At 36.4% G+C, this 21,432-nt stretch overlaps 1 protein-coding gene across 12 annotated transcripts in view; it reads right to left on the minus strand.

The window, feature by feature from the left end:
- NRXN3 (neurexin 3) overlaps window positions 1-21,432 on the minus strand; it is a 963,379-nt gene that overhangs the window by 96,750 nt on the left and 845,197 nt on the right. For 5 of the 12 annotated variants that reach the window (XM_021542850.3, XM_021542849.3, XM_021542843.3 and 2 more), the window contains exons 19-21: window positions 16,256-16,345; window positions 11,289-11,345; window positions 9,741-10,048 (exon numbers count right to left, since the gene is read on the minus strand). In XM_021542850.3, coding sequence (XP_021398525.1) covers window positions 9,741-10,048; window positions 11,289-11,345; window positions 16,256-16,345 — 455 coding nt within the window. The remainder of the gene's footprint in view (window positions 1-9,740; window positions 10,049-11,288; window positions 11,346-16,255; window positions 16,346-21,432) is intronic. The other 7 variants (XM_077784015.1, XM_021542854.3, XM_021542853.3 and 4 more) reach the window with 2 other exon arrangements.

Below are 21,432 nucleotides of genomic sequence, written 5' to 3' on the forward strand. Positions count from 1 at the left end.
GGGCTTGGAAGGGACCTCTGAAGGCCATCTCATTCAACCCCTTTCTGAAGCAGGTTAACCTTGAGGAGGTGCATAGGATCACATTCATACATTTTTTGAGTATCTCTAGAAAAAGAGATCTCACAACCTCTCTGGGAAGCCTAGTCCAGTCTCTGCCACCTGCACTGTAAAGAAGTTCCTCCTATACAGATGGACTTCCCGTGTTTCAGTTTATGCCTGTTGCCCTTTCCTCTGTCACTGGCACCACAGAAAAGAGTCTGGCCCCATCCTCCTGATGTCCACCCATCCATCCTACAAGACATTTTGTATACATTGATAAGATCCCAAACAAGTCTGTTCCTTTAATTCAGGTATTCCTTTTTGCATTCTTCTGTTCAAAGTGAAAACAAAATAAGGTCTGACCTTTTAATTACCATATCTTTAAGTCTTTTTTCTTAAGATCCTGAGGAAACAAGACGATTGGAATCCAATCTTACTCACTCATAGATAGGTCTCCTACTTAAATCTAAGTCATATGCATTCAAAACATCCATTTATGTTTTTACCACAGTATAGAATACATTTTCTGCTCTCTGCTTTGATCTCTAGAATCAAAGTGGTACTTCAGGGTCTTAATACTATGAAAGACCTAGGCCAAGAACCAGGGAGAAGGGAAAGGGAATACACAACCTGATGGAATTCACAAGGTATTGCCCATACTATCAGAACAATGCCTGTGAATTTGGTTGTGAAATGGACCAAGGACGCTTACTTGACTACAGGGAAAGAAAAGAACCATTTACAGAATAGGTTTATTGACAAATGCTGAATGAATAGAGTAAGGATTAGAAAACAGTAGGTCCTGGCTCAGGACCTGTATCAAGCCTGCTACAGCCTTTTAGCTGAAGTACTGCAACCCCAAAGCAGCTTGGCAGCTCACCTCCCTCTGCAAGATGCTTGTGTTCCACCTGCTGTGGTCTGCCCCATTAATCTTCTCACCATCAAATGTGCCCTTACCTTTTGCTTCCTGCATTAAGTTCTTCTAACAGAAGGATAATATATTAAAGGAGTAATAATAACACTGATAACAATAGTCTGAGAAATACATACTTCTTTCTCCATATTTCCCCTCGTTTGATTAGTCTCCCAGCAAGAGCAGCATTAATCACTGGGACAAGAGATAAAAGATAAAGTCCAATTTGAATTTTGCTGTGTGCTACTGAGAATGTATGTGTGTGTTCAGGAGGGAGGGAGGCCGCAGGATAATCTGTCATTTTATATATTTATGCTGTTGGAGGCAGTCTGGACTGGTTCTCCATTGTTACCACAGATTAAAATCATTCATGTCCTTATACTTTCATTGGAGGTCATCGTTCAGGAAAAGAGAGATATTATGGCCAAGTTAAATTCAAGCTATTTCTGCAAATCTATGTGTATGGCTTGGACACTGAGGCTATTGCTTGGATGTTAGAAGAACACAACATATAATATTTTTTGTCCTTACCTGACCTGACTCTTTACATTGAGTTTTCTTGCTTTGAAACAATTATGGGAAAAGAACTGTTGCAAATGAGAGGAAAAGGTGCATTTTAAATTATCTTAGTCCAAGTGAGTGATCCCAGTTCTTTTCTGATTTTAATTTGCCATGGAAGAATCCATGAATCTTCAGATCTCACTTCCAGCATTTCTACTGAACTGAGTCCCAACCAGCTTGGCAAAAAGAAAAGATTTTATCTTTAGGGAACATGGACTGCAGAACCAAGCAAAGACTAAAAGTAGAAGAGTGGTTACTAGGCTACATAGTATGAGTTTGTCTTTCCCTAAAAGGTTTCCCTAAAACCTTTGCTTCTCCAAAATAAGAGTTCCTAGAACCACCAACCTACCAGTTCTGGCCATGTCACTCCCCCTCTTCTCCCATATCTCTGAGAGGGATGTATCTCATCCTTTGGATCTTAGTTGCCATCTGTTCCTCAACATTCATCCTTCTGTATACACTTTGATACATTTAGCCATTACAGCATTTTCAACATTCCCTACTCTCTTATTCATGCCCCCTATAAAACTACTGGTATTCCCTGGGAATTGTCCTTATCCAGAAATCAATTTCCTTAAAACATCTAATCTGGGACCCAGTAAAATGGGCAGTACAGCACCAGTCGAAAACTCCAGAAGTAATTATTAGGGAAGAGGATCCCTTTATTAACTTTTCCTTCAAAAATCCACTGTAATAAAAAAGGGAAGCATTTATATCCTATGCAATATGAGGAGAACTGAAATCTAGTTTCTCACCCCTTTGTCTTTATTTTTCCTTGGAAATTTTGTGGAAACACATTCTTATCTTTCAGAATTTAATAGAAGTAATTTTTCAATCAAAATGAACAACATCCCACCTACTCATATGCCATCTAAGGGAGGAGATAAAGAATTGGTGGTTGCATAGCCTGTCTTGTTAATCACTACTTTTATGAGCTGTACCATGACAGACATATCTTGCAAATCATCCCACAGATGAAAAAGAAACTAGCAGAAATCCTTCTGTTTCTGTTAGCTAACAACACCATCATTCTGCAGAAAATGCAAGGCATTAATTAGATGGTTTCAGAAAGCAGGTCTGTCACAACAACACAGATGTGTTTCCAATTTCTGTGCATTCACTGAAATGAACGATCTAGGAAAGGTAAGAGGTACATTCCCACCTCTCTACCAGTCCTGTAAAAAGAAAAACAACAACAAAAAAACAACAACAAAAAACCGAAAAACACAGAGACCCAAACCAAACAAATAAAATGGAACTATATGTTCAGGAAGTATTCTGGCAATGTCTGCAGCTTCTAGGCATTTCCCTGAAATATATAAATAGCAAGAAGAACAGATATGCTATAACAAAACATGAGTCAGTCCTCCAACTATATTTAAGCCATAACCATTGATTCTACTCCATTTGTTTCCAAGTAGTTGCTTTTGCAATATTGGATCTCTTCATCATATCTTGTCTCTGCACAGCCATTCTTGAACAACACACTTGTCCTATTCTTTCACTTGGCTTGGAATCAAATGTATGGTCAACTAGAATAGCTTTAGTTCCTGAGTACTGTATTAATCAGATTTTGAAATAATCTTGCACGTGACTTTCAAGAATCCTTTATGACAGGGTAAATGACATGCCTAAATGCACAAAAGGATACTGTACCCTGAAAAAAAGTATATACTGATATTATTAATTTTACTTTCTGAGAAGACAGGTATCAGCTTACTACAGCTATTATTTCAGCTTCCTATTATTTTATTCAAGAAAAAGTTGTGCTGCTTGTTCAACTAAAGGCAAGCAAAAATTCAATAGTTCTTGATCAAGACAAAACAAAGTATCAGAGAAAAATATAAAAATATTCTAAAATTCTAGAAAAGTGCTAGCTAAACCTGCCTCCTTTTACCCTACCCTTACTCTTTGATGCTGGACCATATCTTCATTTCCAAAATTGACGGGAGAACCAAACTGGGTACATGTGTCAAAAATACCAGCTGAGATTTTGCTGCAAGACCCAAGTGATTGCTCATACGTGTAAATTAAGGGAATGTAATCTCAACCCTTTTAGAAACTAATCAGCCAACTCAGACCTTCAGTAAACTATTACACTGAAGAAATAAAAAGGCAATGTGTATCCTAAACAACACACAGAGTGGCTGAAGTAACTACTTACTAATGCTGCTATATAAAAATAGGTTTTCCAAAGAATTAATGTAAATTATATTTTGAGAATTCATGCTACATGACAGCTTTCAGTCAAACCCCTGCCCTGGAGTTGTGAGACAGACTCCATTTGGAGCCAGGAATGGCTACTAAGTTTAATGTTCCAATATCACAACTGGTAAAGTCAATGAATGACAGCATAGAACCACATATGCATGAACTGTTTTACAAGCACAATGTTTTTTATTACCGTAATTGTGCTTAGCAGAAATACAAGACTGAGTTTACTTTCATCATCAGTACTTGCCAGTGCTGGGGAGCATAGGCTGAAAAAGTAATATTACAGCAAAATCACATTCTTCTTTTGAATGGGCACTGTGCTTGTGGTTCACTTACGGCACTTCTAGAAGACTGGATCCCTATGGCACTTTCAGAGGTGCAGCACAACTGTCTTCTGCAGAGAGTGGATGAAACCATGAAAATGTAAGATTCTATTTAAGATTATATGAATGTTACAGGTAATCTGAGTATCCTGAGAAGAGCATCAATAAATATAATTTAAATGCACCATACCACTTGCACATCTAATACTCACTTGGAGAATATTTTTGTGCCTTTCCCATACAGAACATTATCATCCTATCATATACAAGTTTCTGGTTAGGTAGCAACTACATTACACACCAAAGATTGTGTATTGCAATGTGCACTAAATCTATTTCTACATTACCTATTTGTGAAGTATTTAGAGGTCATTTTGTATTTTTGAATTAGTAACTGTAACCAACATGAACAATAGTCTGTACAAAAATTTTCAACATTTGGATTCTTGCTTCCAAACTCTGCTTTCTTTCTCTGCTCAAAGCATGTTACCATTTACGGAAGAGATGTGACTGTGAATAAGTAAATACCATTTTATGAATGCAGGACCGTAGTATAGGAGAAGGGATTCCACTCTGCAGCATGGTAAAGTTTGGAGCTTTGGTCTCTTTATGAAAAAATAATGGAGGAAGAAGGGGATACAAAGGGATAAGAGCCGGACTGTGTAATTCTCAGCTGTGCCAATGAAGTCAGTCTTTAAAGCAGAGACTCATCAAAATCTTTTTTTTCATTAGAGCTTTGCAGTCTTGGGATGAAAATGTCACTAGTGACTTATAAGAAGCAAAAACCAAATTAAAGGCCAATTTCTTTCCCTACCAAATTATTATCTATGAGTGTAAAAGAAAGTACCTAGGCAAGACCAAGGGTGAGACAATTTTATTTGTCTTACTGACAGTGAAAGTCTAATTAGACTGACAAATCTTCTGTGCTATTTTCCTTTGTGATATACACTGTAAGGAAGGATTTAGCCTGGAGCTGCACGTTATGGAAAGACATTAATCAAGATTATTGGACACTCAACAGAAAACACAGTTAGAAGGCTGAAAAGCTCAATGGTTAAAAATAAAGGTTGAGAACCTTATTCTAAGCCACAGCAATGGGCTGGACTCCCCATATAGATAATGGCAAGATCCCCTCTTCTACTCTCTAGAGAGAACAGTCTGCATATAATAAGTCATGAACTGTCACTCTATGGCTCTAAAATCATAGATCAAAATGTCCACATGTAATTTATTCTTGTCACCTACAAGTTATAGTTTGAACAGTTAGGCAAGTGTCATTTTCTGCATCTCAAGAACTTGAGGCATGCCCTGGATATGTAAGAGAGCACTCACTTTCTAGTTCCTCATGGAGAGCATAAGTTCATCTCTTTTTCCAAAACGATTCTGATCTCTTTTTCACAGAAAGATGTTTTATTCTTGGGTCCTCAGCCACCCATGCCATAGGCCAGACATATGAGGGGCCTGCTTTCAGGCCTCCAGGAGGTTACCTGGTTCTCCACTTGGATTTGATGAACTGAGTATGTTTTGAATGGAAGATGTGTACAGTGCATGATCTCTAGACTAGCTTTAGTAATTAACTTTGCACAAATTCTTTGAAAACTGAATGACCCAGCTGTAAACAAAGATAGAATGAGCCACATAAAAGCATATGGAGAGTCTCCTAAAAAGCTTTGAACAGTGACTCATAAAAGAGAATTCTGACCACTCAAGCAGCTGCCATGGAAGCAGAAGACAAGAGAATTAGTGTTACTTTAACCTGTGTTCACAGAGGTCTCCCAAACCAAAAATATCCCCGAAGTACTTAATTAATAACGGAATTTTCTCTTTAAATAAACAAAAAGGGACAAATAGGGGTTCCAGGACCTCTAACTAATGAAGCAACCCTGTGAGAAGCATGACAACCTTCCAAGAATGCAGCGTGGCTCAGCACAGTGACTCTCATGCAGAAGCAGTCTGCATGGCATCTTACTGTACCGCACAGAAAAGCCAGCAGCTTGTCTTTCAGGCCTTTGTGGCTAACGTGGCAAAGCAGAAGTCTCCGAGAGGATATTAGTGTCACAGGAGGGTCTGATGTGTAAGGGTCCTCAGAGGCAGCAAAAAATTTGTACAGCACATGCCACTTCTGAACAGTTTGTAAAATCCAGGACAAAACCATGTGTGAGAAAGTTAAACCAGTGCTGCTTCTTGTGGCAGTGGAGCAAAAGCACCACTTGCAACTCACTGAAACAAACACAAGTCAAAACTTTTTCTCCCTTTTCAGTTAGCAAAAAAAACCCAGCTCTTGTTATTTCCTTCTCTGAATCACAGGAACAATCCCAGCAGTATAGCACACAGCCATATATCTCACCTTTTCCTCACTCAAATCCTAGCTGTCCTACTTTGACGTGAGTTCTACTGCCTTGCAGAAATTTAGTATAAATTTATAGGTATTTTAGATGTTAATTTCAGTGCCACTGGGTATTTCCAGCAATATTTTTCCCTCAATTCCCTTTATCATGGTTGTTTCTCCAAAACTACATACCATATCTGAGATCTTCAAAAGTTGATGGATATCATAGGCCTGAAAATGCACTGTGTATTTCTAAACCTCATTTCCCCAGCTTTTTTTTCTAACTATGCTCTAAAATACTTCTGTCAGTACTCAGACTACCTAACTGCAGGAGGTGTCTTAGTGTGCATTACAAACAAAAATATCTTTGCACTTATCATGTTCTTCTGTAGTTTCTTAACAAGTGATGTGTAAGTCTAAGTCCCTCTGAAATTCCCCTGGATTTTGTAACACTTTGTGATTACTGGCTTGATATTCTGCACAAGGTTTATATACATTTCAAAAAGGAATAGTTTAAGTTACTTACATATGAAAATGAGTAATAAAATACTCCTAACAGAGTAAGAACAGTAATTCTTTATCATGATTCGTGCTATTTCACATTAGATGCTTCACTTTTATTTGTATCATGCCTGGTATTTCTACAATTGGCCAGAAGCATTCTGTGCCAAGTAATGTACATGTGCAGAATAAAAAGTACATTTTGAACCCAAGGAGTCTGCAGTCTTAGCATAAAACAAGATACTACACATGGATACAGAAACATGCATAATAAAACTAAAAAGTGACCACATTGATTGACTTAATAAGCAGTTGTCTTAGACCATCATCAGCCTAACTTTTTGACATGCATCATGATGACAAAAAACTTTCAATGGGATTGGAAAAATAACCTGCTATTGGCTTTTTTATGGTATCAGATGAAACCTAAGAAGTGAACAAAAAGTGCTTGAATTGTGCTGATCGGAATCATAAGAGGCTAAACTTTAAACAGCCATGAAAGCAAAGAATAACTGTTTATTTCTGAGCAGAAAAGAGAAGAAAAAGCTGGAACAAGATAATAACTAACTGCATTTGTACCTCTCATAGCCTTAGGTATCTATATTTTATGTTTCCCAAAGAGTAAACTTGCTAACCACCACTTAGATCTAAAATTGTAAGCAGGCTTAACGATGGCGATGTCGAACACAAGATAAAATAACTATTAGACACCTGAAAAACTGTGGCTGTAGATACTGCCCAAACAGGAAAAGACAATTTCTTCTCACTTTCACCACACAGATACTGCAACTTAAGGAGACAGAATCAAATTCCACCAAAAATAAGGAAGAAAGCCAAGCTATCTCTGCTGCAACAGCGATAAAATGGCCCAATATTGAAATGCAGAAAGTTGTAATGGAGGTATGTATTGACCTTTATTTTTCTTTCAGCGGGTAGCATGAAGTGTCAAAGAGTTATTGCTTTAATATCAGCTGAGATGAGGCCATTTGTTGTGGTGCGTGTGTATCCAGGAAATCGCTGCTCTAACCATGTTTTTAGAAGCACTTTGACACTTTATTAAATCTTCTTGATGGTCTTTCAGCACACAGTGGTCTCTGTAGGCTGAGTGAACTGCCACGTAGGCTAGGCAGGAAGCTTTCAGAATGAGTTCCTTTTCAAGCAAGCCAGCACCATTTCCAGCTTGACCCAGCCCATAAAGGTCCAGTGCCACATTCTGTCTACTCGCATAGCTAAACACAGTTCTGCTGCCTTTAAAAATTATAGAGTGCAGGATAAGAACCACAGACTTTATTGTTCTGGAGATGTAACTGTACAAATATTTGCTCTAAAATTAGAACTAGTTACTGCGTAGAAGGAACTGTAGTTCTTGCGAAGTTTATGACAAATAGTGACCAAATATGGGGTAATTTCCCCTCATTTAGCTGAGACTTTATAAAATCACCTACTGGGTGTTTGAGGCTAATAACTCAATCCCAGTCCTGTTGCCGTCTGGATTTACAGCGTACCAAAGCAGGCACTGTTAAACCTCAGCTTGGAATTAATTACTCTAATAGTTTTAAATTCCACTGCAGCCAGACATACCTCACAGAATCACAGAATAGCTGTGGTTGGAATGGACCTCTGGATGTCATCTAGTCCAAACCTCTGGTCAACTAGGATCATGCAGAGTCAGCTGTCCGGGACTATGGGCAGAGAGCTTTTGAATTTTAACAGCATGGAGTCCACAACCTTTTGGGGCAACCTGTGCCCATGATCAGTCACCCTCATGTTACAAATTTTTCCTGATGATTAGAGGGAAAGTCCTGTGTTTCAGTCTGTGCCAAGTATCTTTGGTCCTGTCACAGGGCACCACTGTCATCTTTACACTCTTCTTTCAGGTATCTGTACACAGAGTTAAGATCCTCCCACAGGCCTTCTCTTTTCAAGGATGAACAGTCCCAGCTCTCAGCCTTTCCGCACACAAGAAATGCTCCAGTCCCTTACTCATCTTAGAGACCCTTAGCTAGAGCATCTCCAGTAACCCCATCTCTCTAATGCATTCAGAACACATTTCATTCTAGTTAATAACACAATAACATGATAGAATACTGCTGAAATTAATAATCCACAGCTCAGATTGGTTAGTCACATAATTTTTTTTCTTTGCACAGACATGAAGAGTCAATTAAAGGTGTTTATTTCTAATAAGTACCATATTCTGGCTGCCACAAATGTGGTTCCAAAACCACTGCATTTTAAGGGTTGAAATAATTACTTTGGCACAATTAAGTCACATAATCTGGAATTAATTTTTTTATTTAGGAATAATTTTTTACCAAATAGATGGGGACTGCTCTATGTTGGAACATCTACGTTTTACAAGAAACTGATCTTGATAGAATTCTTTCTAAATTCTCTGCAGGAAGGCTATAAAAGGGAAATAAAAAATGACTCCAAATGAAAGTAATGCTCCATTGCTTTTCTCCTCATTATGAACTTCACTATTGCAGCAGTTCATCCTGTCATAATAATAAATAACCATACACCCACCTCCCATTAAGCCCGTAATTCTCTTTGGAATACATTTCCCCACATATGGAACTTTTGAAACATATTTAAAACCTTGTTCTTGTTCACATTGTGACAATCTCACACAAATCGGATTGCACTAGAACAGGAGCAAAATCCACTCCCATTCTTAAATGTATGTGCCACAACAATTCAGCCAGCAGTTTGTCCTGTGTCTAACACAAGAGGACAACATTTTTAAAATAAAGAGTTACATGGAGCATTATTCAGAGAACAGAGCTCCTATGAACTTACAAATAAGCAGCAAGACAAATTAAGAACTGAAGGAAATTGAGAGGACTACTTGACTCACCTGGATGCTGGGCGGGGAACGATTTTTACGGGTGGTAGTGGTTGCCATCGTGGTTGTTGTTTCCATAACTGTAGTCGACATTTCTGGTGGCACCGATGTTGTGGGCGTTGTTCCTAAGATGGAAGGGACTTCCCCAACGAGTCGGACGCTTCCATTGATTTTAATGTTGGGGTTGTTCTCTGCCGCCATGTTCAGCACTTTCAGGCCATTGTAATAGAGCCCGGAGAGCTGGCCTTGGAAGAGACGCCCTCTGTCCTTCCCTCCTATGGCTATTTGCGCCTGGGTGTTGAAGATCGTTAACTGTCGTCCTAGTGAAGGGGGGTGAATAACATTATTGACAGACATTTCCTTCCATTTGCATACAACATTGAGCCCCGGCCCGAAGTGATGGACAATGGAGAAGTAGATTCATTCTTGGGAGTGTATATGATGACTGTAGAGAAACAGTATGGAAATGTGGTGCCTAAAAGTCATTAATAAGGATGATTAGCCTGGAAGTATGAATACCTGAAACTGAACCTTATACCTCAGCATCCACTCACACATCAAAACTCGGGAGAATCTTCAGAAATTTGAACTTGTTCTTTTAGGATTGGATGAATTTTAAACTAAAAATAGGACTTCAATGTGTGGCTATTTTTCTACTATCAATTCAGACTGCAGTACCTCTCAAGCTTTAGCCCATAAATAAACCTCCTTTGGACCAGCTAAAGCATTGGATTAACTCATAAAACCACTTTTAATAATGCCAAGGGTTGACTCAAAACAGTAAAACAGGTAAAAATAAAGTGAAATAAGAATAGGAGTGTTATGACAGGATCAGTCATGATTTTTCACCTGTAAACTTTGTGTTGTGAAGGCTTGCAAATCTAAACCCAAGAAAGAACAAACACAAATAATTCTGATGTCTCTGAAAGAGCAAAGCTTTTGAAATAGTGAGGATAACAGTGCTTCAGATGCTTTCACTCTTACAGACAGTGAAATTCAAATGTAAGCAGGATTATATAGTTTAGCTGAGGTCACATCTTGAGTATTAGAAGTCCAATAACATATGTAATAAAAATTATAATTATTAAAAATAAATCTAGTAACAATTGCCAATTCACCTAGTTCTGCAGGACACTTAGATCACATTCAGCCTGGACTGCTATATAAATACTGTTTATGTCCCAGGCTACACTATGCTGACCATGTCAAGAAATAAATTGCTTCACAAAGTGCAAAGGCAGTTCCTATAATTTCACTGTTCCTCAAAAGATTAGGGGCATGCCACCTGAAATCTGCTGAATTAACAGACAACTAGACTGGACATTGCAGTTTCAAGTCAAACATCATTTAAATATCTTGTGCTTTCCCATTTTTATGAAATTTGAAATCTGTTTTCCAATCCCATTCCCACTGCCCAGGTCTCACTTGACACTTTCTGTCTAGTCCAGCCTGATGAGAGGTGCAGAATGCCACCATGTAAGGAAAGCACAACCTATGATCCACTGCTCATTCCTTCAAAGCCAGTGGTTAGAGGAGATCAAAATACATGGGGGAGCTCACCAATTTTAGTCGTCGTGGCAGGTCTCGAAGTCAAGTGGTGATGCGGTGTAGCATCATCTTATGGTGACAGGATGGACCATGGGGAAGAGAATGGGGACAAGAGAAGAAATGTATCTGAAAGTAGTTCCTGTCCCCAATGAGGGCCCTAGCTAACTAAGCAACAGTATATGGAGAGGTGTGACACACAGACATATGGAGGTGGGCTGCACATCCCTTGTGCTCCTCACTCTCAGGTATGTAAATGGAAAATCAGGATTTGGTCAGGGTGGAGTAAGTGCATTGATGAAGAAATGAGAAATAAAAATAGGGGATATCCTTCCCCTGGAAAGTGTTGAAACACCTGATGCAATGTTCTGCATCTCAGGAGGTTTTAACTTGCCAGAGGCAACATATGTCTATTAAAACATCAATAAACATGCACTGAAGCCACACATCCTAAGAATGTAAATAGAGCCTTTACTCTTGTCTATGACAAAAATAGGGCCCAGTAACAGACACTGATCCCTCTCAGCCCAGCTCCTGTCTGAATTAGAGGAAATGGCACTGTACACTGTAGACGGTCAAACTCCTATCCCATACCATGTCCTCAGAGCTTGCTTTTCTTTTCTGTCATGTTGTGCTTTGGATTTTATAAGGAATATGCTGAAAGAACTTTACTGTGCCGTTTTCCCTTCTCTGAATATGTTCTCTCCCTCTAGCACTATGGCTCTGTCCATATTGTCCCTGCCCCTACAAACCCAGACATGTCACTTGCTACTTTTCCCCTCTTCCCACCTCACTCATAGTAAGAGTGCCAAAGAGTAGAGGTAAGATGAGTAAAGAAGGGACTTATGAGTAAAGGGACTTAATTTTGAGATGTTATCCCTGAAAACAAATGGAAGATAACTGTCAGTTCAGTTTTCCATTTGCATTTCCATTCCTTTCTTCCCTTGAATTAGTTTAGTATCTCTTTTCATCTTTTGCCAAAGGGAAGAAGGTGGAAGGTGATAAAAAAGGAAAATTTTTTGCTGTTCCAGGTAGGAGAGCTCCCCAAACAAGGATAGGAGAAGGGTTCTCTCACTTTTACTGGAGGATTATGACTCAGCTCTAGATGTCAACTATTCTAACCCAAGATGATAACATAGCTTTACATATCAGTCATATCCCTTACATTATTTGCAAGAATGAATAGTAAGTATATTAAGCCTGAAAAAAGAGACTACGTCTCCAATTCTCGGCCTTCATCTGCATCTTCTAATGTTGAAAGAAAGTGTACACGAAGGAGATGACCCTTTTCCAAAAAAAAAAAAAAAAAAAAAAAAAGAAATTTGATTGTGTATTTTGGAGTCTTCACTGTCAAATGGTTTTCCATATCAGGAGATCAGGATTCATGCACTGCATCATATGGTTAATGCTGGAAACCACACTAGAAATGTGTTTGCTAAAAGAACAATCACTGGTTGCAGTCACCTGCTACCTGTAATTCCTCATTATTTGCTCTAAGATGGTGTACACACTCATGGTAAAGATAAAGACACCAGGGAAATGAATATGGGATAAGAAAAGTCTTTGGAGAAAATATACATTTCCTTCTGCCACCATATATCGATTCTGATCATTCTTTGAATGGAATTTAGCTGAAGCTTTACTTCCCCCAAGTAAAATTTAGCTGGCCACTGGATTGTTATGAAGAACTATTTACATTAGTAAATTCTACTAGGTGCATAGTTTAATTTTGCAGTCCTTCTTTTTCACAGAGAACTCTTCCTACTGCGATATTAGTGTCATACTGAAGAAAAATTATGAGGTGTTTTGTAAGTATTATGAATAGTTCAGGTTCTTGTTTCTTTGTTCTCTCATAGTCTTCTTCATTTGAAAAACTGAATTCTAATTAATAATAGCACAGAGAAATCCAAAGTGTAACTTTACTGTAGCACTATAAGAGATTTTGGGCCTGATTTTGCAAATCCCAATTCATACTAATGATACGTGCTTCAAAAGTACAGTCATTTACATCAAGGACACTTTACAGGTAAGAAAGATTTGAATAATTAAGTACTTCTGGGATCAATCCTTTTGATGCAATGCTTCTGGGTCTCTATTAGCTCAACCAATTGCAGAACAGGTAAAATCTGTGCCTTAGCAGACACCAAATATTCTGCTAAGGAAATCTGCTGGATTTAGGACTACTGAAGTTGAACAATTTAAGACTAACACTTCTTTTTATATTCACATACATGATCTCAATGAAGTTAATAGCATTTAATATTTTGTTTATAACTCATGCAATTCCAGACTGTAAACCTGGGTTCTTAAAATTATTTTAAACCTATTTATATAATTTAAAAGCCCTTCAAAGCCAAGAGTGATGCCACTTCAGAAAGATAATGTGTTATATTTGTTTTCCAAGAATGAACTATTTCATTATTATGAATAACATAGCAATACCAAAGAAAGACCAAATCCATAGCATTCAAAAATGTCAATCAAAAAATGTTTCATCTTACCTCACCCAAGCCAAGAACTCACATGGGCAAGACAGCTATTCTAGATGCTGAATCTTTGATGAATCTATTCCTACAACCATCAGTTTGTTTTGTTCCATTTTGATACAAAGCTACCCTTTTACTCACCATCTTTAGAAAGTCTTCTGACAGAAGGTTTCCATGTTATATTAATTGTTAGATGGATGACCAGATGTATGAGCAGGCTGATGAACAGCTACATAAACTAGTCATTCTTATATTTTTTTAAATTTGAATGTTACCTGAGTTGCTGAAAATGTCTGTCTATTGGAATGAAGGAACCAAGTCATATTGTCTCAGGTGTTACACTGCACAATGTCATTCCCTGACACATAGTGGAAAGACTTAATTTCCTTTCACTTTAGTAAAAACATAGCTCTATCCTTCTAGCCTGACCACATCCAGTGCTTTAAGAATGCCTGAAGACTCAAATATCGTCTCTTTTAGACTCTAGTGCATGTGTGATTGTCTTTTAACAAAGCATCAATATCCACAAAAGGTAGACTTCAGTTCAAAACTTCAGAATGGATTACAAATGAAAGTATCTTGGCATGCTTTTAAGCTCAAACTTGTAGAGGCTGTGGCACAAAGTAAAAGATTTTGTGGAAAACCAAAAAGGAAAAAACAAAAAACCAACAAACCCACAATGAAACCAAAAGAAAAAAAAAGATGGGTTTCTCAAGCACATGAATTGCATAAAGGAATTAGACATGCATCTGTTATAACAAAATTGAGGCAATCATTGTCTTTAGTGTTAAAGGGACTTTAGCAATTCAGACTTACCAAAATTATTCTCTTTTTAGTGTTAAACTTTATTTATCTATTTTAGTTTGATCTTGTAAACTAATAGGGCAACCCTCTGAGACTCAATAAGCATTTTCTGTTTATTGTTATCTTCAAATTTATTTACAATTTAGCTGAATTAACTGTTTATGACATACTGGTGGTAAAAAAAAAATCTATTTTGGTTATGCAAATATTTTTGCCTTACTTTCATTAGTACTTTAGCTTTAAACATTACACCTTTGTAGAACAAACCTGAAAAGTGAGCAACACTGCCAGCTCTTGTTGAAGTTAATAGGAACTGAGTGTGCACAAAATTTTGCAGCATAGAGCCCTTCACATGAAAATATTTTGACTGGATTTAGCCACATCCTTCCTGACCTTAATTCATACTGGATAAATCAATTTGTTAATTCAGCTGAGGTTAGAAATTTGAAACAGAACATAAATTATATTTTTTCAGTCCTACAAGAGACTGGTTTTCCTTTCTGGAAAATACGTTAACAACCACAGTCTAAATCAGCACAGAAAATGCAAGACCTGAGTTCAAAGGTCACCCCCTTTTATTAGCAGTACTTTCATAAATGGAAACAAGAGAAGATTGTGTTCTGCTTTGTCTAGATTTCAAGGCAATGAGTTAGTTAGAATGTTTTTTTTAATACCACATTTACTAATAGAAGGAGAAGATCTTCCTGACATAAACTCCTCTTAATTACCAAGAGCCTATTTCAAGCCCTACTGAAATCAGCAAGATATTCTGTTACCTTCAACAGACTTTAAAATGGTTTCTACATCCAAGATATTCTTTTTTCCTTCTCCAAATGCCTTACAAAAAAAAAAAAAAAAAATTACTGTTCTGACACAAGTCCCATTTCAAAAGGCCATGGACTGTATACAGAACTTTTACGCAAGCCATCTGGACTTATTCATGTTAACACGTTTTTTTGTTGAACTGAGGCCAATTACTTCAGGCAAACCCACAAGACTAAGTGGCACTGCCTTAGACTAAGAATTTGATCCATATTTTGGATAAAATATAATTTGAGAGTTCAACCTGTACTCTAGACATAGCATAAAAGCAACAGAACAATCATTTTCTCTGTCTCCCTCTCTGTAATTTAAATGAAAATGTTAAAAAATGTTTTCTTTACAACATTTTTAAAAATCATTTAATTATCTTAATATAATAAGGAAATACATAGCCATAGTGGCTAATCAGACTCATGAGAAAATAAAACAACTTAAAGGAAGTATTTTAACAAGTAGATTTGAAAATCTTTTAAGAAAACTTCAATAAAAAAGATATAAATGTAGTTCAAGCCCAAATTAAAATAGGAAAATCATGCAGTGGTTAAATTGCCATAATACATGTTGTTGCTCTTCACTCTTCTTCATTTGGCTTTTTTTTTTTTAAGAAATAATTTCCTGAATTTTTGCTTGTTTGTCATTACTATTGCAGCAAGCTTAGAATTTCGTCCCTTTAACTGCATTTTAATAGCAATGTATTATAGCATGATTTATCAACATATGGCAGGTGGAAGCTGACACAAATTATAATGAAAATTAAAACAGTCATTTATGCAGCAGGCGATTATCATTTAAGAAACATTTATTTGCAGGCTTTAAAAATGAGACTTTAGAATCAAATGGGTTTAAAATGAAAGTTTTAATGACTGTTACCTTTTTCCTGCAGCCACTCCTCTACAGGCCGGTTATATTTGAAGGGGATTTTCTGTTTTACCATTTGGAACCGTTCACTATCAGTGTTGCCTTTAAAGTTTAAAAAACAGCTTAAAAACAATCTGTAAAGTCAATGAAATTGTTAAAACATCCTAGATTTTTTGGTTTTTTTATGACCTTATTTAGCTATAGATAAATAAGTGCGCATGTATGTACATATATATGTGTGTATATATACATATTTGAAAAGAGAGAGATTTATCTTTAGTAGAGTGGAGAATAGTTATACATCCAATTGCCTGAGGTTCTGGAAGGTCAAAGAAACTAAAGCCTACAAAAAAAGATAACTCAGATTCTCCTCAGAGTATTTGTTTATCCAAATTGGTTAGAAGGCATGTGCAATTTGTCTGCAATGTGAGACCTTGAGTGAACTCAGTGCCATGATTTAAAACATTTTGATCAGACTCTGGATCAGATGTCATATGGACATGGCACAATATATCAGTCACATAAGCACACAGTAGTAATTTGAATAACATTCTTGCACTGGTAAAAGACCAGTGTTAGGACTAGAAACCCAGTAAATAGAAAAAAAAAAAGAAAGGAAGAAAATATAAGAAATCGATGACAAAGTATCTAATAGAATTAGTTTAAAAAAAAATCCAAACACCTAAGAATGGAAAGATAAACAGGAAAAAAGAGAAATAAAATTTGACAAGAGGAAGAACTGTTAATTAAGGATACATGAAAATTCTGTTCAGTTACCAAAGACTTGGGCCTCTTGCCAGAATAAAACAAACACTTAGAAACTAATTTAAATAAAAGCAGAAATAATTAGCCAAAGTGTAAATTCTGGCAATTATAGTTCCATTGTTCCATGCTGATGGATAATAGAATCATCCATTAAACTGTGCTTTGGTGGAAAGCTCCTATTACTTGCACAGCACAGAGAGGAGCAGGATTCACACAAAGCCTCTGTCCAAATTCCCTAGCTACTGGAAAACTGAACAGGTCAGATGGAACCTCTATTAGAAAGGAGCAGTTCAATTTGATGGTGTTAGGAATGACAGTGAACAAGTGCCATCATTCTGTTTTTTCATTTTCTTTAGCTAGAGTCACTTTCTGATTAATTCTAACTTTTGCTTTAAGTATTATTTCTACAAAAACTCTTCAGACAGGCATAAGAGAAGTGCTTTTTTTACATGCAACATTATAATATTGTAGAAAAAGGATTAAGCCCACAACTTACTGAAGCAATGCTACCATAAGCAGAAGCTCAGTATATCAGTTGTGCTCCAGTATATGTTTTGAATAAATGGTGGTTGAAGTCAGCAACTGCCCTGCAGAATTTGCAGTATTGCCCTTAAAGTCCCATGTATAAATATCCTAATGGGGCTTCATATTTATTTGGCTTTCTGAAACAGAAGCTGTAATCTTTTTCCAGTGTAAAGAGACACCAATGGAAAAAAGCATAACTAAAAACTAAATAATATGAGTCCAGCCAGTCAAGAGCAGACACTGTCATACTGAAAGGAATATGACTGGTGAATCTCACGTGTTTGATCATCCTTATTGAAGCTCCAAAATGCTGCCAGTCTGTGTGAGGTACTTGCTGACCAGAGCTGGGCTCTCCAGCAGCACCTTGGAACTGCTGACTTTCTGCTGCACATGAGAAGCACTATAGGAACACACCAGATACAGTCCCACAAGGATTCATATGAACTAATCTTAATTTGTAAAAATCATCATCTATATCACTGTAAGCTCAGCTGTAAGGAAAACAGCAATTTTGCATTTGGGCTAATATCTCCAACTATAGCGATGCACATTTAGGAGCCTTGCTGCTTATTTGGGGTACACAGTAAAAAAGTAAAAGTATTTAAGAACAACTTTATGGCCCAATTACTTCCTAATTTCCTGAAAAGTCAGATAACTTTTTACCTTCCATATTATATATTCATTGTGAAAAATTGCTATTTGCCATTGTAGAAATATCTAATTAAGCACCAGCTGACACAAATTATTGCTCCAGTTTCTTTGTTGCACCTCAGATGCCTGACACATACAGTTGGTAACTCAGATAAACTAGAAGGAAAAGGTAAAATTGAAAACACTCAGTTATCTGTCAAGTTATATTTAACAATGTACTGTGGTGACTTGGAGTCATTCACAGTCATGAAGTTACATTTAAGCAAATTCTTAGTTCTCCTAATTCATATAAGCACCACCAAAAAGTCAATTCTATACTTCTATGAATACATGTTCCTAAACAGAAAATTTGAACCATGTTCAATCCAGAAACCAAGAAAAAACTGATAAAGAGGAGCTGAGTTAATATAAACAAAAACAAAGAGAAAACTCTATCTAAAGCTAAAGAGATGGTAATATTAACAAAACAATTATATTTGATCTGTTTATTAATAATAAACTGAAATGTCAGCTTCCTTTCTTGCAAATTTTGCCATTCATTTAAGCATAGGTGCAGCTTACAGGACATGGAAGCAGACCCATTGGTTTGGGGAAAACAAATAAAATAAAGCCAAGCTCACTACAAAAACAATTTATTTTTTAAGATCAGTTATCAAGACATTCAGCTTAGGCCTTTTCTCAACACATTAATCCATGCCCACCAAAACAGACAAATTGCATAAATGCAATCATAAAAATTCTGCATCGCCTTTAGGATTATATTTTAGTGCCTAATATTTTTTTTTTGCATGTAGGGAAAGAGCACTGTGTTCTGAAAAATCCTCAGGAAGCACTTTAATGGTACTTAAAGACCTAAATTTCTCTCTCAACTCAGACTTGAACCTTTAAAAAGAGGCTGCTACTCCATCTATATTTCATGTGATAGAGATAGACACAGTTTTGATAGAAATGGGGGTTATTCCCCATTTTATAGAGTACATTCTGAGCTAGAAATACTAGTTAAATTTGTTGATATTATCATGTTGATGGGCAGGCACATTTTCTATAGCCCCAAAGAAATTCTATAACACCATTTACAAGCAAAAAGAAACTCCACTGTCTTCATATCGGTATGCACGTAGAAAAGTAACATTTTACTGGTGGCAATGAGATCTTTTTCAGAATGAAGACAGTTCAGAGGAACACTAGAGTCAGCCAGGGGCTGACATGGAGTTCTTCTTCCTCTGTGTGAAAGGCTGACTGCAGAAAAGAAAAAAACGTGGTGAATTGAAATTCCTCAGAAACAGGGTGTCTGACAAGAGCAGGACAACAAGACTGAGGTAAAAGAAGGAAGTGGGACAATCAAAAAGACATGATGATGAAAAATGGGTTTCTTATAGTTCTAGACCTTCAAGAAAGCCAGAAATGACAACTATTCCCCACCACATCTTTAAAAACTTTTTTTTAATCGAGTTTAAATTAATTTTATTATGTTATTATTATGCAGATCTATTGAGCAAGATTAAAATACGTAAAAAATTATACCTTTAAAAGTGATGAAAAATTGGAGGGCATTAGAAAATTCAAATAGGTTTATATTGCAACATTAGTACCTGATCTATTATCTGTTGGTTTGTTTTTAAATTTTATTTCAGACATAACTAAGAATGATTTTTAAAAACATGTGCATGAGAATGTGTTCACTCCTATACTCCATTACAATAGTGAGATAAAGAATAACTTTTTCATTGTTAAGTGCTTAGAATAGCCATTAAATAGAACCAATAGAACCACACAATTACTAAATTAATACCGACTTGGAGTTGTGCTTTAAAAACTAAACACAACATTTGATATGAGAGCTCAAAAAGGAAATATCATGGTTTGCAACACGAAGTAACATAAGTTTGGCATGAAGAGAGCTTTTTGAACTTCTGACAGCTGAGGCATGATGTGATTAAAGGTGTTTCTCATACTCCTTCATTCACAGAAATTTTCATTAACCATCCTTTTGTGACCTCAATGTAATTTCTTTCTATAGCTGAATGATTCACACAAACAACCCTTTCATGTAACTAATGCAGATTCTCTCTTTTTTTTTCTTTTGAGTCCAGCTTTGATTCCAAGCTGTTCTTCAGAAAAGAATACACAGGATAGAGTGATTTAAATTTTCAGAAAATACTCCTAATCAGATAATTCTTCCGCATTCAGAATCAATGTGGGTCTCAAAGGTTGCAGGACATAGATTTTAATAGTAACATTTTGTTGATTAGTTTTGCTACTTGTGATTTACTAAATATTTTCCTCCTACAGTTTCTAGCTGCTTAAGTGATTCAAGGACCAATAGGAAAGACTCATTTTAAATAAATTTCCTCTTTTTTCCTTCAATGTAATAAATTCCTGTATGTCAATATGACTTAGAGCTGCTTAACAACTTAGCTTCTTATAAAGAACTGTGCTTCATAAACACATTATTTTACCTATTTTTATTCCTTTTTCATGTAAAAATTCTAAAGCCAACTGTGAATACTAGGATTAAAAGAAGTCTTTTGTCCCATTTAGGACTTATATGTACAATTAAAGAAATTCTGCTGCATGTCCTAAGTTTTTCAACAAACTGGTAAGCAATCAGACTTTTGTGACCAGGAGGATTTTAACAGTAATATCTTGAAATCTTCTAGATTCTTGAATCTCAGTTAACCAGAATACTCTAAATATTTCAAATACCATGGACATTGCTAAGGACCAAATACTTTGGAAAGGAATATGGCAGAAGTGTCTATATTTTTTTTGTTTTTTTGGTTTGTCCCTCTTTTTCCAAAGGAAATGTGTAATCCAGTAATAAAAATAATAGCCTACTGGTGAAATATGATCGGTTGACAGCATTCTGTCTTTTTTTCTGAAGTCCTCAGTATCCCTGCACTACAGACTACACTGATAAATAGATCAGATTCACTTTGAACTTTAGCTTTTGATAATCTTCAATTTAGATAAAACTAAAATGGGAAAAAATCAAAATAATTTGCTTGTGGCAATCACTACTGGCAGTTCGCACAGGAAATACTTTTTATGCAGTGTGAGAGTCCAAGGGACACAGTTTAAATTTGCTCATGGGCAAAGAAGAATTTTCTTCCAAAACCTTTCAGTGCTGGAAGATATTATTCTTTTCTGCTGCTCCTTTAAGAAAACAAACAACCTTTATTGTATTAAGCTTATTTCTAAAACAAAATGGAATCTTAAGCCAAAGAAAGTACAAGAACAATTGAAAC

Source organism: Lonchura striata, chromosome 6, assembly GCF_046129695.1.
Source record: "Lonchura striata isolate bLonStr1 chromosome 6, bLonStr1.mat, whole genome shotgun sequence".
Classification (NCBI taxonomy): Eukaryota; Metazoa; Chordata; class Aves; order Passeriformes; family Estrildidae; genus Lonchura; species Lonchura striata.